This window comes from Lissotriton helveticus, chromosome 8 (assembly GCF_964261635.1).
Source record: "Lissotriton helveticus chromosome 8, aLisHel1.1, whole genome shotgun sequence".
Taxonomy (NCBI): domain Eukaryota; kingdom Metazoa; phylum Chordata; class Amphibia; order Caudata; family Salamandridae; genus Lissotriton; species Lissotriton helveticus.
In genome coordinates, this window is record NC_136069.1 from 101,701,431 (window position 1) to 101,717,977 (window position 16,547).

At 43.7% G+C, this 16,547-nt stretch overlaps 1 protein-coding gene across 1 annotated transcript in view; it reads left to right on the forward strand.

The window, feature by feature from the left end:
* Positions 1-16,282, forward strand: part of MAEL (maelstrom spermatogenic transposon silencer) — a 1,192,885-nt gene extending 1,176,603 nt beyond the window's left edge. Inside the window, exon 12 of the mRNA XM_078656687.1 lies at positions 12,837-16,282. Within this exon, the coding sequence (XP_078512813.1) occupies positions 12,837-12,949 (113 nt within the window). The 3' untranslated portion in view covers positions 12,950-16,282. The remainder of the gene's footprint in view (positions 1-12,836) is intronic.
* Positions 16,283-16,547: the final 265 nt, after the last annotated feature.

The window sequence follows — 16,547 nt, forward strand, 5'->3', positions numbered from 1 at the left end:
CTAGTATCGGCCTCCATTTCTTCTCTTTTTTCTGGATAAGAAAGAAACAGGAATAAAATCCCTTCCCCTTCTGTGATGGTGGTACCTTCTCTATTGCTCCTTTCTTTAGCATAACAGAGAGTTCTCGCAGAAGCAGTCGTAAATTCTTGTGGAGCATTGGGCGAGGAGGAGTTTGTGGAGGAGTACTCTCAAACTCCATGGAATGGCCAAATTGTATCAATTGAAAAACCCAACGGTCCATAGTAATTTTCTTCCAATTTTTTAGAAAGTGGGTTAGTTTTCCTCCATTTCTTAATAATTGAGATGAGGTTTGGACTGGCTGGGTAAACAACTCATTGTTGTCCTTCGTTGTTCCTCTTTTGACCTTTGCCCAGAAAGGATGGCTTTCCATATGAGGACTGTCGGCCCTGCTGCTGTTGACGCTGCTGGTATTGAGGTCTACTCTGATTGGAAGAGTAGGATGACCTGTTTTGATAACCACCTCTGTAGGAGGAGTGTCCTCTTCCTCGGTTTCCTCGAAAGGACTGATTCCTAAACTGGAGCGTGCCCAGCGCTCTTGCAGTGTCAGTGTCTTTTTTAATATTTTGTAGTGCCTCGTCAATCTTGGAACCAAACAGAAGTTGGCCGTAATATGGCATATCCAAACCTTTGGACTGTACCTCAGGTCTGAATGAGGTCGCTTTCAGCCATCCCTGCCGCCTTAACACCGCTGCCCCGGCTAGTTGGCGGAATCCTGTCAATGCCACATCCATTGCACAGTCTATCATCTCTGAAGCTGAAGTTTGACCCTCTAGAAGTATTGTTTTTAGTTCTTGCTTCGAGGCATCCGGCAGTACAGACAGGTATGGGGCTATATCTGCCCACAGTTGTCTATTATAGCGTCCCAGAAGCGCTAGGGCATTTGCCGCTTTGACTGTCATCGCTGACATTGTGGAAAATCGTTTTCCTTTGTTGTCTAATTTCCTTCCCTCCTTATCCGGTGGCACCGATAAGGGAGATGAGGGATTTCTGGAGTTCTTCTGTGCCGCCTGCGTCACCACCGAATCAGGCTTAGGATGCCCTGTCAAGCAGGCCGGTGCCGATGTTGGAGCCTTGTATTTCTTGTCCAGGCGAGGGACTACTGGCGAAACTGAAGCGGGATTTTGCATCAATTGAACCCCCTGTGTCCACAGATAATCAATAATTGGAATCGACCTCGTTGATTTCTTAAGAGGTTCTTTAAAATCGTACAGGAAGCAGTCCTGCTCCTGTGATTCCATCGTCATCTGGAAGCGTTTAGCGGCCCTTTCTACCACATTGTGGAAACCACCGATGTCCACCGGCGGAGTATCTGAGGTGGTGGGCACTGGAGATGCTGGGGAAGGTATAACATAATCGTCCCAGTCTTCATGGACAGATTGATAGTCCTGCACTTCACCTTCCTCTTGTTGTTCTCCCTCCTCTTCTTCATCCGAAGACTGAGGATTAGGCACATTCACCCTTTCCTGCTGGATAACCAAGGACGGCGGTCGTTGTCTTGGCGATGGTACTGCCGTGGTAGCTGGAGATTCTGGGAATCTCTGCTTGTAGTCCTGAATGAGGAACCTCAGATCTGTAACCAAGGATGCTGGTAAACAGACCATAGGCGTAATTTGTGGTTGAACCATGTGCTCCTAAACATCCTCCTCATCTGTGCTTTGGCATTTAACATTTAGTTCTGAGGGGCTAGTGGCTTGAAACATATCCCAGTCATCAGAATCCTCATCCTGAAGGAGACATGCTGGTGGTAAACGCTGCACACGGCTAGGAGAAGTTAACTCCGGCATTAGTGTCTTTTTGGTGGTTTTGAGACGTACAGAAGCTGCTTGAAATCAAGAATCACTCAACGGCAATGAGCCCGTCGACGGAGTGATCGTCAACGAAGCAGTGTCGACAGTTGTTATATTCTGGAAATCTGTCGTCAACGGGATTGTCGTCGACTACTAAAGGTATCGTCGACAATGTTGTCGTCGATGGCATTGATGCAGCCGTCGTCAGTGGACGACGGTGTCTTCGACGACGAGGCCTTCGTCGGATCTTGGGCGTCAACGATGATTTCTTAATGACAATCGTCGACGATAAAACCTTACCCGCTGTCGACGATGGGGTAGTCGACGAAGATAATGACGAGACTGTCTACGTTGAGACATTAAACAGGAGAGACAGCTTTCCTGAACGCTGATGATGTCGTCGACTAGGTCATCGTTGTCGACGGCGCCAGTTCTTGAAGGTGTGAACCTCCTTGTCAGAAGCTGATTTTAACAGAGCCTCTGAAGACTTTATTGGCGTCTTCTTTTGAGGAGCGTTCAGAGGGCTAGGGTAAGCTACCCTTGGCCTTTTAATAGACATTTTTGAGGAGACTGAGGAGCCCTCACTTCCCTCAGAAGAATCCAAATTATCTCTGTCCTTGAGTCTTTGGAGCCAAATCAAAAGGCGTCCCTCCCGGTCTGAGGGTTTTTGTAGAAAATGTTCGACATACCTTACAGTCATTAGCTGAATGATCAGGGTACAGGCAGTATAGGTAGCCCTTGTGTTGGTCATCTATGTGGAGCCTTTTCTTCCCACAAGAGCTACAAGCTCTGAAGAGACCTTTCTTAGGAGTGTCAGCCATAGTATACAGCTTTCACTTGAGAGAAAAATTCAAAAGTTTGAAGAGAAAAGCTTGAAGAAACAAACCTGAGCAGAACTCAGGGGGAGACTCCCTTAGCACAACGTGCGGTAGAAAATCTGAGGGACTGAGGCTCCTGACAGGAAGGTTCTAGAGGGAGGTGACAGCTGATTGGCTCTTCTCTGGACTTTGGCCCTTTTTACAAAAGGACCTGGATATGTTACTAATGTGAGGCCTTTTCTCTATATATGTCTATAGGACATTGCTTATTTATGTACCGGGGACTCCCATCTCAACGACGGGGAATGATTCAGGCATGTGAAACTATGAAAGACACCCATAATACTGGATAATTATGTATGTATTTTCTATATGCTCCGGTATCCCGCACATGGGCGGGGATTATTTATAGATTATGACTTTGAGGAGTATACCCCTGGATGAGAACTAGGATTACAGGTAAGTAACTAATCCTTGCTGTTTGGTAACCACCATTGCAGATCCTTTACAGTTCCCTCAAAGATCCGGACCGTGTTGCAGAGATTCTCTTGATGCTGTCCCCACTGGGCCTTCATGTCCCACTGCAGAGCCTGCATATTTCAGCAGGCATGAGTAACAAGTAAGATGCTGGAGGCCCTGAGGCAGACATCCTCAGTCAGAGTCAAGGAAATCCAGAATAGATGCTAAAATATCCCGTACTTTCCACCCTACAGAATAGGCCTGTATCTACGCTGCGTTCAGAACGAAGGGTCATTCGGGTGCAACTTTGGCACGTTGATAGTGAACCCCAGCGACTGTAGGAGGCTCGCCGTAGTCTGAAGGTGAGAGATAATGGGCTGGGACAAGCCTGCCTTTAGCAGCCAGTCATCGAGGTTGGGGAACACTGGAACCCCGACCTCTGCAGAAGAGCTGTAACCACTGCCATCACTTTTGTGAACACCGGAGGTGCGCTGGTAGGGAAACTACGGAGCACTGCAAACAAAGTGCTCTTGGCACACCGTAAACCGTAGGTAACGTCTGTGGGCAAGCAGGACCGGGATGTGGTAGTATGTGTCCTGCAATTCCAACACTCCCGGGTCAGGACAGACAGAACTTGGGAGAGCGTCAGCATTTAGAACTACTTTTTTTTCCAAAAAGGTTGAGAAGGCACAGGTCTGGGATAGGACTGACCCGACCACAGGCTACCTGTACCATGTTGTCTTTTGGACCCATGGACGCAAAAAATCTGGGAATCCTGTTGGCCGTGGTGGCTGGGAGGGAATTAGGGTAGCTGGAAATCACTTCCTTAGCCACGAAGGGGGGCAGAAGGCAAAATGGGTGTTTCCAAGGGGTCCGTAGACGAGCCCACAGACCTGGCCATAGCTTTGCTGTCCTTAAAGTACTCTATTGGAAAATATCCCTCTCTAAAGGGTCACCAGAACCTTTTTACCTTCCTCCTCCCCTTTTTCTGACCTCGTTTCTGTTTGCTTTGGGACTCTTGGCACTTTAACACTGCTAAAGTGATGTCTCCCTTAAATGTGATGACATTGGCATATCCAAAATTGGCATATTTAATGTAGCTTTAAGGCCCTAGTTAGGTGCACTACATGTGCCCAGGGCCTGTAAAATAAATGCTACTCTTGGGCCTACAGGACTGATTGATCCACCCACATAAGTAGCCCTTTAAACATGTCTCAGGCCTGTCACTGTGGAGCCTAGGTGTGTGTAGTTTCACTGCCACTTCGACTTGACATTTAAAACCCATAGCCAAGCTCCAAACTTCTCTTTTATTACACATAAGTCACCCCTGTGGTAGGTCCTAGGTAGTTCAAAGGGCATGGTGGTGTGTAAGTAAAAGGTAGCACCTGTACCTTATGCTTGTCCTAGTAGTGGAAAATTCCCTACATTCGTTTTTCACAACTGTGAGGCCTACTCCTCTCATAGGTTAACATTGGGAATTCCTTAATACACTTTTAACCTGCCTTTCCTGATTAGAAAGGAATAGTACTCATGTTTCTTGGAACGGTAATTATAAATCCTCTTTACTAGTAAAGTTGTATATAACATTACCATTTTAATAATGTCACTCTAAGAACGTGACATTTGTTAGACCTGATAGTCTTGAGGTAGTGTTACTCTAAACTTCTTGCTATTTCCTCCTGGGTTTCTCTGATTCTCTTTTAGTGGCCTTAGGGTTCTGGGGACTTTTCCACTGTAAGTGCGCATGCCCTTTCTACAAATGTTAGGAAGTAGTGCTGACATTGTATTTTTACACATGTTCAGCGTGCCACTTCAGGTCTGTGTGCGCGCAATTGCACTTATGCTCTGGTTGGCCTTTCTAAGCCAGTGGCCAAACCTTGAGGGACCATTCACTACCACTAGAGAAACCCTGGGGTAAGTCTCAAGGGGTGAAGCATGTGATAGGTAAAAGGAAGGGTAGATACCAGTGTGTGTTCCCTGTCCAGGTAGTGAAGAATACCCATGTGTGTTTTCACTACCTATGAGGTCTGCTCTTCCCAGAAGTTAGTATGGGGAAATTCAGAAATCGCCTTAGGCTGCAATAGGGCTTTGCAGTGGAGCAGTCTCATAATGTTTCTTATCATTGGATTCACACACTCCCCCTCCTGTGGTAAAAGTGGATTTGTCATTGAAAGCTCAGAAATGCCACTTCTGGGAAGTGTATATATTTGCAATTACCCAAACTGTACTTATTCAATCTGAAAGAAACAGTTAGTTATAGACTCCTAACCTTAGAATCACTGTCAGACTGGATCCGGAAAGTTTTTCGTCTGCAGTACCCCTGCGCGTCGAAAGGCTGGAGTCGGTCGGCTCTGCGTTCGTCGTTGGCGTCGTGGTCGTGATGACATCGCTGTAGCTACATTGACGTCAGCGCGCAAGGGTGGCATCTGTTCTTTCGTTTTCCACGCCAGTCAGCGCTAATCCTGAGAGAGTGGTACCTCCAGTCACTTTTTACTGACTTTTTCTCTACTTTCGTCAACACCAATGTTGCGGAGTCTATCGACTCCTGGTGCACGAGGGATGCCTTGTTTCAAGGCCTGCAGTTCCTGTAGTCGACTGATGTTGGTGACCGATCCGGACCTGTCGCGGAGCCACCACCACCAGTTTTCTTCCAAGTCTTCGCACTCTTCAGGTAAGTCGAAGCACAAGAAGTCGCCGAAGAAGCATCGTCGCTCTTCAGCTTCTCCCAGTCAGTCAGCCGACGTGACGAGTTTCCCTCCCTTCCCGGGACCCCGATCGACCTCTGCCCAGCTTCGCCAATTTTATGAAGCCGTGCATGCCATCTTTGGGCAGTCCAACTCCGCCGGACCGCTTTTGGGCCCTGTGGATTCGGCTGGGGGCCCGGGGATTCTGCAGCTCCAGCACAGCAGAGTCACCTCTCACACACTGTTTAAGTAGGCCTTCAAAGTCTTTTGTGTGTTTGCCTATTATAGAGTATTGTTTGAACTGCAAAACTCCCCAAGTATAGCCATTGACGCGTTTTGAACCTCATTACTTTTGGTTTTTCCCAAGTAGCCTGACTGGTTGGTTGTGTGAAACAATGGATAAAATCTCATTAAGTGATAAATTGTCATATGTTTCTCTATTGCTTTTTTCTGTAAACTTCAAATATCTTTTTACTGCTTATATCTTCTTGTTACAGCTACCTCCCTCTAGTTCAGCTTGTTTCCCCATTAGTGAAGCAACTTCTGTCGCTTGTAGTTGATTTTTTTTCTTTTGGGGTGATCTTGTTAGCCAAACTGGGGTGTCTGCCTTTAATCTGCAAGATAAAATAATGATAGCTAATCATGTATGTGTTAGATTAGTGAAGCTCGTCCTCTTCTGAAGATCTTGTTTTCTCAAAGATTGAGACTTGTTTTTTATTTATTAGATGCAGGCAGAGAAATTTGTGGCAGCTGCCTTGAAGGTCTGTGACAGCGAGACCACCAGTTGCATTTTTCTGAATATGACACCACTATGACTCTATGCCTTTCTATTTTTTCTGCGAGGGGGGCTATATAAAGATTAAAAAAGAGTGGGGCTCAGTATGGAGCCTTGAGGGACCCCTTAAGATGTCGCAATGCTTTTGGAGTAGTGTGGTCGCTGGGCCACCTGAGAGCTCCGGTCTTGCAAAAAGGCAGCTATCAATTTTAGTGCCATTTTGTCCAGCCCGCCCTCACTGAGAAGCTGTAAGAGCAGTTTGAGAAACAGTGTCCACTGCTATTTCCAAATCTATAAATCATAAAGAAACACTGGAATGTATTGGCAGGTGGGGCCTTAACATTGTAACCTCCATTTTTTCACTTACAAAAAAGGTAAAAACTTGCAAGATCTTGTGGTACGTGCAGCGTTCAAACCAGTGAAGACCCCTTCTTCTCGTTGACTGGACACCTTTAAATACAGACGTTGCAGCGTATGTCCCTTTACCATTCAAAGCAAGACATTTCCTCACTGTAATATTGAATTTCCCCTAAAATAATTTGAACAATTACATTTGCTATTTTTCTGTTCATGCCTTTTTTTATTCATTGGCCAATCCACTTAGAAAATAAAGATACTCATTTGCCAACATAAGAGTAGACTACGATGCAAGATCCTCACCTGCCCCACTAGTTGAACATTTCATATAACATGGACACTCCGAAGAAATCAGATTACAGGTGATGTCGGTAACCCCAGAAAGAGGAGGGAGCTTAGTGCAACTGCTGAACAAAGGTATTTAAGTGGACCTCCAAGATGGGCACAATGAAAATGGGCCTTAACAGCCAAGAGGACTAGACTTCATTTAGATAAAATGTGTCCTTTCACTCATTCTGCTCAGTTTCTCCAAAATGTACTGCAATTGATTTTACTAATGGACAACATGTAATATGGGCCCTCTATCCCGAAGAGACTGTACTTCTTTTCCAGAGACTTTAGTATTTCTTTCCATCATTTTCGAATTCATTCAAACTTGCATGCTGTCAAGATTTCAGTTGGCTTCATCCTCTTAATACTTGATGACTTCATGCATCAAGTTCTGCTATCTGGCCTTTTCTTTATGATTGCGTGTTAACACATCACCGGATTAAATCTTTCCACTGTTTTCGTCGTCTATTCTTTCCTTCGCTTATGTCCATACATTTTCATGTGCTTGCAGTATACTTTCCCTGTGTTGCATTGTTAACACTCACTCTTCCCCTTATCTCCCCTTGTGTTTTTTGAGCGCTCTTCATGTATCATTTCAAGATGGCTATCCCCTTTTGTGCATGTACCCCATTCCAGGATTGCCTTTCCTTTGATTCTCCTTTCGATTTCCATTTATACATCCCTATTTGACACATTTGCCTTCCTGTTCATCTGAGAACTCTCCAGACGGCCGCCTAGAACGTTAGACCCCAGTCGCTCCTCAACTGAATTTCCTATTTGCACGTGTGAATATTGTGGCATCTCATTACCAAACTCACAAATACCTGTTTCATCAACCTTGGATGGAAGAGAAGGTACGTGCAGTGAAAAATGATATGCTATTTGAACAGATATTTGCAGCCTGTGCTAAACAACCAGGACTTACATGCCACACAGATGTACATAGCTGTATTTTTATCAAAACCAGTAAGCATAGTGTAGGGCCAAGTATGTGCGTGTTATTGACAGTCATGGTTGCCATTTATTGCACACTGAGCGGGTGCGAAAAGCAGGAATTTGTAATAAGCCCCATCTTCTGACCGGGACTTCATGTTAAGTAACTTGACTTCAAAACCTATACCTTTTCGTTTTAATATTTATTTAATCAACAATTGAAAATACAAGAATACATTTGAAAGTTACTATAGTAAGTATATGAGGCATATAATATAAATTATCTGAATTTACATGTGGGATTGCCATAAGTACTGAATAATCCAACTGAGCTATTTTTTCATCATATGCTATGTTGCGTATCGCGGTGTGTATATTAATTACACAGAGTGCAGCCAGATTACCCCAGTAGATAACTTCTTCTTTCTGAGATAACTTCTGCAGCGCTTTTACTCCTTCCACCACTCCTTTTCAACCGCATAAATGGATTGTTGAAAGGCTAAGCTACCAACAGCAATATCAGTGTGGTTTTAATCAACTTGATAGAAAGAGCTGTGTACATTCTAATCAAAGGTCCACCCACCATAATTTTGCATAAAGGATAATTGTGCCTGCTGGAAAGTACAACCAAAGGGGATGATGGACGGAGTGTTGAACAATGCAAGCACTCCCTCCCAGTCAAATGATCTGGGTTTAATCCATCATTCTTTAGCTCACTCCGCCACCCCAGTTCAGACATGGCCATATGCAAATCAGTCTGACCCTGTGCCTCATGGGAACAGTCCAGTCCGAACTGCCAAGCCATATCTTCCCTGGATCGGAATCCAGCATCCTGGGACTGGTTTCTGGCTCATCAGCCGTCATCTGCCAGGCTTGCTTGAATCCAGTGGCAAAGTGAGCAAGGGACCCACGTCTGGGCATACCCTGCCAAATTAGGGTGAACAAAGTAAAACCAAAGGGGATGATGGACAGAGTGTTGAACAATGCAAACACTCACCCCCAGTCAAATGATCTGGGTTTAATCCATCATTATTCTTTAGCTCACTCCGTCAACCCAGTTCAGACCTGGCCATATGCAAATCAGTCTGACCCTGTGCCGATTTGCATATGGCCAGGTCTAAACTGCGGTGGCATGGTGAGCAAAAGAATGATGGATTTAACCCAGATCTCTTGACTGAGGGAGAATGTAATGATTTGTTCTGCATTCTGTCCTTCAATTGTGTCGTTTGCTGGAAAGTACAGCGTGCAACATGCAATCACAGCTTAGTGTTTTTTATGTAGATAGCTCATTTGACAACTGTTTTTGTTGCATAGATCCTTGTTTTACTTGCAGATCACATGTTAACTTTCTTATAATGGACAAATACATCAGACATTTTAACAAAGCAGGCTTCTTTCATACAAAGCTTGGCATGGTCAAAAAACTATCCCTGCCCCTTGCAATGCCTTTGGCACCTCCCTTATTCCCAACCCAAACTCCACTCTTGTACATTTTAGTGAGTACCTGCACTTACTTTTTTCATTTAAAACACTATATGCTGACTGTTGGAAAGTGGATTATTGGTAGGGGCAAATGTAGGTCTGCCAATGGCAATAAGGCCACTGACACATGGTAGGACTCAGCATAGGTCTTAGAAAATTATTCCTATGCTCAACCCTTGGTAGCTTGGCTACGAGCACACAGGCTTAACTTCAAAGACAGGTATGTAAAGCATTTAAAAACACCAAGTCAGTAAATAATTAAGACACAACACATAATAAAAATCCAATATCGATTTATTAAAATAGGAAATATTTTTATCTTTAAAATGACACCAAAACGACAAAGATCCAATGTAGCGAACCAGAGATGAATTTTTAAAGATTTCACAAAATATAGCACTTAGAAGATTATAGCACCATATTGTGATATCTGCTCACGATAGACCGGGCCAAAGTCAAATTTTCAGGCTGGGCGTGATGGAGCCCTGAGCGGCTACAGCTCGCGGCAGGTCCCGGGCTCAGTTTCTACATTCACACAAACGTTTCTGAAGCTTCTCTTCCCGAGGACCCTCCAAGCTACCAGCCAGTAATCCGGTGAGGGTTCGGCGACTTGACTTGTGACGAGGTCTTGGTCAACTTCCCTGGAGCGGACTTTGAAATTTTCTCTAGATCGCTTCAGCGGGGCAATCCAGGAATCCAGGCCGGCACGCGATGGAAGGCAGGCGGCTTGGCTCTCGCGGTTGCTCCCGGTCACCTTTTCTACGAGTGGACTTAAACTTTTCTGGAGCTTTTTCTCGTGGGGCCTCTCAATGCTCCTCCTGTAGCCGGATCTGGTGAGGGTTTGCCGGCTTCAGTTTTCTTCTAATCCCGGTCAATCCCATGGAGCTCTTAGCAGGACGAACCTGGTTGGCTTGGCCAGCTCGTGGTTGAAGACAGGCGGGCTCGATAGCCAGGTTGAGTCGGTCCCTCTATGGAGCTTTTTTCAAAGTTGCTCCAACTTACTTGAACTTCTTCCTGAAGTTCCTCAATTGCTCCCAAAGTATCTCAAACTTACTCCAAGGGTCTGGAAGCTCCAAGAGGGTCCTTGAAAGTTGAGGATGTCAGTTCCCACAATCCACAGGTACAAAACCCGTACAAATCCACTGATGGTTCTCCAAAGTGTAGATTTAGTTGGTGAGGTTCCAGATGAGCTCTTTTAACCTATAGCTTTCAGGGAGTCTACTCTTCAGTTCTTTTTCAGCAAGCTAATCCACAGGGCTGTAGTGTCAGATGGTGCAGTCTTCAGAGGTCACGCCTTAGAAATCTTTGCACTGCAAAACTTCTTAACACAGCACTTCTTGCTTCAGTAAGTTCCAAGCAGCAGATCTGGAGACTCTGCCCCTCTCAGATACTTATTCCTAGTTCTCTGGGTCAAGCAGGAGGTCACTATTGACCAATAAGAGCAGGGTAACTCCTTCAATATATGATCACATCCTGTAGTGTGTGGCATTATTTAGTCCCAGAGTGCATCAAATCTTCCAAATCCATAGTAGCTTAATTTCCAGCAAGGAGGTAAGAGCTGGCTAAACACACCCCTAGGATGGCTAATTAACTTAGACTCTCCCCCCTGCATCTGCTCATACCTTCCTTAATCTTACCGTCTGCCTAAGGTGGGACGTTCAGAACTGTAAATGACACTGGTCTTTAATCTTCTCTTTGAAGAGCATAGTTTATGACTCCTCCCACTTGCTTGGCATTCCTATGGAACAGCACACTGCCCTGCCAGCAGAGCTGGTTAACCCCAGGGGCTCCTTATCACCTCTTCAAGGCAGCCTGGCTAATCCACCTAACTCTGACCAATCGGAGCAGACCACTGGAAGGCTGAATTTGGACTTACACACCAGAAAGTCTTGTAACTTATTGTATGTACACTTTAGGAGAAATTCAACAATATGATATTGTTGGATTTATTAATACCATTCTGGGAAGTCTGTATGGCATTTCTAGCCCTCTCCTATCAAAAGTTATTCATCAATAACTTCCTACCATGTTAACCTATGTGACGGGGATTTGCAATTGGGAAAAATGACTAGGGCCATTTTTCCAACATATTTTATAAGTACTTGCCTTATATCTACAGAAACCCCCACCCCATGTGCAACTAGGGGTGGCTTTATGGGTTCTGAATCTATAGAAATATTGCAGATCCTCCCTCCACAGTGCTCCTAGCATCATAGTCGAATTTGAACAGCACTTTACCACAATATGGGGAGGGAAATGTGAAATTTCACTTTATCCAGGCATATAAAAACTTAGTTTATAGGGGTGTACCTTATAAATACCTTACCCCCCACCACTGGGATACCTAGGAGAGACCTTAGGGGCCCTAATAAGCCATAACATTGTAGGTTATCCATTTGTAAGTGCCCCGAACACCAAAGTAGAGTTTGGCCCCAATTTACTTTTAAAAGCAGTCCTGGCACCCAGGGCTGTTTTTAAACTGAACTCAGGCTTCAGCAGTGCACACATGCAAGTGCAAAAAGAGCTGCTGGCCTCTAAACTGCCAGTCCCCAGGGTACTGGGGACTTCTAGGTAATTTCAAGGGCACAGGATGACTTGGCAACACTGACTATTCACACTTGGTCCATAACCTTTTTGCCATTATCAAGACCCTTGCACCAACTTGTAAGGCAAAACAATCACTCGTAATTGGCTATTTTCCCCAAAAGAAATTCTGCACTGGTGCACATTGTGCACTTGATGGGTGGTGCCCCAGTGATACATATGGGTTCCTAGTTTGTCTAGTTTTTGTTTAGAAGTTAACTAAACGGTGATTGCTTTAAAGGGAGTAGGGGGCACAAGCATTTTTTAAATTTTCTTTAGCCTATACTGATTTTGTACCTCTCAAAATTCAACCTAAAAAAATGGCTTCTTGGAGCTTTTCATCAACCAAGTGTGTAGGTGAACATACAAAATGTAAAAATTGAGCACCTTTTGAAAAAAGATGTTGCCCTTGTTCTTACTATAACGTACTTATTTGCAAAGTTCGAACAATATTAACATAAAAAATTTCGACTTTGTATATGTCCCATTTACTGTGGTTAATGCTTCACTTATCCAAGTTTTGGGCAATTTGCCCCACTGCACATGGGGGGTTTATGTCCAGTATATTCAAATTTGTTAAATGGTCATGTATTTTCCATGCCCTTAGATTATGGAGCTCATCCTGCTGGAGTGAAGTCCTTGGCTGTGCCCAGAATCGGGCGAGGAAGAGGGATCACACGCCTGTTGGAGACCTTAGCATCAAAGTCTGCTAGCGGTTAAACAGTTGCTGCTTAGACCAACTACACATATGTGAATTTGAGAGTTTCTATTGGGAATCCAACTCCCAAAAAGATAGTTGAGCAAGCTTAACTGAATATGTAAATTTTGACTGTCAGATATACTTTTCATTGTGTTGATATTATTCGTGTTTCAAAAAGTTTGATTGGGTCAAGCTTGTCTTCATTTACTGTTTAGAAATAGTGTAGTGCTGTACTAGACCACTATATCTTTAGTTGGACCCTTTGTAATTTTAATAGTTTCAGCTTCCATAAAGATTATGATGGGTTTGAAATCATCTTCAGAAGGCAACCTCGCTTTTGGGACAGTCGGAATACTCAAGTGCCTCTTTTTTTTAGTTTATATGTAACATAAGTGTGTTACTAGTAGGAGTACTTTGAGATATCTTCAATTTATGAAAAATCAGTTCTCAAAAGAACATCTTCAATCAGAAGTAAACTTTTAACCTTGGTACGATTATAGCTTAGGAGAAGCAGATTGAGCATAGGTAGGTGGTAATTAGACCTTTGATTACATTTTGTTTTGAATTTAGGAAAAATAGCAAATATACACTTCAAAAAACAAATTTGTTTAAGTTGGAATAATCCAGCACTGTCAATATTTTGTATTAACAATGACCCCATTGTGCCTTGTTCTCAAATACCTCTCATTGCACATTAACTATCATAAACTGGTTAGGTGTGCACTGCATAGCCCAGCCTTTACTTTATTTGGCAGAGTCTTTTAGAAGCCAGCATTGCACCCATCTGGAAAATGCATGATTTCCATGACTAACAAACGGAAACTTGAATACAGTGGAGCCTGAAATATTGTTTTTCACTGTGCAGACATCTTGTGTTGCTTTACCAAAAAAATTGCTTTTGTTAGAACTTTGCTAAACCATATTAATTACCCTTATTTTTAAATGTGATGGTAAATTGAAAATGTGTGATTTTGCTCCCTAAAATGCGTTTTAGACTGTTTGGACATGTATCGCTGATATCAATTTAAGGTGTTCAAGACATCATCCCTGTGCTTTACACAAGCGGCAGTACTCCAAGCTAGTCTGATTATATAGTCCTTCTCCCAAAGAGATCTCTTCAGTCTCAAGATTTGGCACTTGGCTAATGCTTGTTAGCAAACCGGAACTTGCAGCCCGAGACTGCACTGTGTTTTTTTGGTCCTAGAGCAGAAGCAGAAAAGAAGTAAGAAACTCCTGGACCCTGGAAGGAAAACTGAATAAAAAACAAATCATACACAGCTAAAACTGCTACAATAAATAAGTTATGACAAACAAAAAAAAGTACATGGCAGTATTTCTGGAAGATATTTACTTGTGTTGGATGCATTGTGGGGCCCTGGAATGTAAAAGATGCTGTTTGCTGTTGTCATTCATGTACGCTTGAAAACCTATCGTATTTAATTTGTTGCTGATCGATTGCTGCTAGCTGTAGCTGATATAATGGTGCACTAATGTTGCATTTGTATTTGTTTAAAAGCTTCCAGTCGCGTAACACAAAATGCCCCCCTCCCCTTGCAGAATGTGATGAGGGGCCCCCCGAGTCTCGCATATCTCACAGATACTAATTGGCTTTGGCTGAATGGTGCCCCCCTCTACACTGCAGGGCCCTGCATTATACCCCTATTTTCTTCTGGCATCTGTAAGTGTATATTCATACACAACACAATGTAGAAGGGGGGACCGGGAGCTATTTTGAAAGGAGAGGTCCAGTACCGATGCTCCCAAAGAATCGAGCGGTTATCACTAAGGGGTTACTGTTCCTATTGGAAAGATACAGACAGCAGCCTGATCTGGTTGCTGCAAAAAAGACTTGTGTGGAATGTGGTTTACAGTCCAGGTTGGATACCGATGAAGGTGGGGGAATTTCTCCTTTTGGAAAAAATACCCTCACACACCCATGCGGGTGTCATGCTTCATCATCGGGCGTGTGCTCCTCGTGGGGGTGGTACTGCCTTCCCCCACAGGCCCCGTGAGAGGGCTCTTTGTCTGAGATCTTTTAGAAGTGATGCCGCAGTTGTGCGCGTGGGTCTAAAAGTTGTGCAAGTGACTTAAAATTACCCCCAAGGTACCCAGAAACAGAATTTAATTCAGGGGTCTAGGTGGTAAGATTAAAAGCGAAGGATAAGGAGAACCTCTTTCAAACAAAAATTGTAGAGGAGTGAGGATTATCTTGCTCCTCTTATCGGTGAGTGTGAGTGCAGGTGAAAGTGAGATTCAGGTTGACATGTTTCGTGCTAAGTCTTGGTCCCTAGTGGATCCCGTTGCACTTCTTCAGGACCGGAACATGATATAATAAAACTAGGAGTCAGAGACGACAACACTCTATATTCCTATGATACCTAGAGTCAAGTGTGTAGCCGTCAATGTGCCCATTTGAACGTCCGATAGGTGTTCCAGATTCCAACCCCTTGATTTTTAAAGATTAGCCTCCTCTGCTAAACAGTGTGGTAAGGAAGAAGTATATGCTTCTCCTTAGCTGCAGCACATTACCTGCCCTGCCATTTCTTGGTTTGCCTTCGCCAAAAGGAGAAATTCCCCCACCCTAAACAGTATCCAATCTTGACTGTAAACCAGAATTAACTCAAGTGTTTTTTGCAGCAATCCGGTTAGGCAGCTGTCTGTATCTTTCCATTAGGAACAGTAACCCCTTAGCGATAATCAAGTGTATGTTCATACCCAAATATTTTCATAGTAAACACCTGTTCTTGAGAAATGTAAGCAGTTGAAATCATGTTTATCATCTCCTCTAATGGGCTGTGGTCTCCTGAAGATGTAGCTATGCTCTGCTTGTGTATTGTTGTATTAGTGACATTCTTCAATTGGTTGTTTAATTCAACTCAGGGCCAGGGAGTTGCTTCCCAGTGGTGTCTGGCCATTGCAGTTTCTCTCCGTTTGTATGTCCTAAAGTGTATCTTTTTTTCATTCAGAAATGTCATAAAAAAATGTTTTCAAATATTGTTGACGTTGGTTTAATAAAGGCGGCAGTTATACTGTACAGGTCCTCATGAGGACACTGGTAGCCTACATTTTGATAAGCTGTTCCCTTAAAATGTGCCGATCTAGCAAACTAATTCGCAGTGAACTTGCTGATGTAACCAAAATATATTTGATTGTAGTAAAATGTTAACAAGTTTTTGAAAGGCAGTTTTCAGCCCTCGACAGCCCAAAAAAATGATGATCAAAATTGCCAGGTAGTACTTTTTTCAAGTGCTGAACTATGAGGCCTGTTGAGATGCCTATCAAAGAACATATGTGTAGATTTCATTGTTCTATATTTTTCTTCTGTATTACTCCCAATAAAGATCTAAAATTAATGTTCATGGAGTAAGATTCAGTTTTTTCCATGGCCGACAGTGTCAGGTGATTGGTGCAGGGGAGGGAGAGACCAGGTGAGGCAACAAAACAAATATTGGATTTATTCTTGAAAGCTGCACTAACTTTTGGGTTGGGAAATTAAACTGACTCTGCTACTCTAATTGTAAGATATGTTAAGCGCATGTGTAGATATCACGCATCCAAGTGTTGGGCACACAAACGACTTTGTACCCTAATGCGGAGTCTGTCTGTCTTGCACTTTCT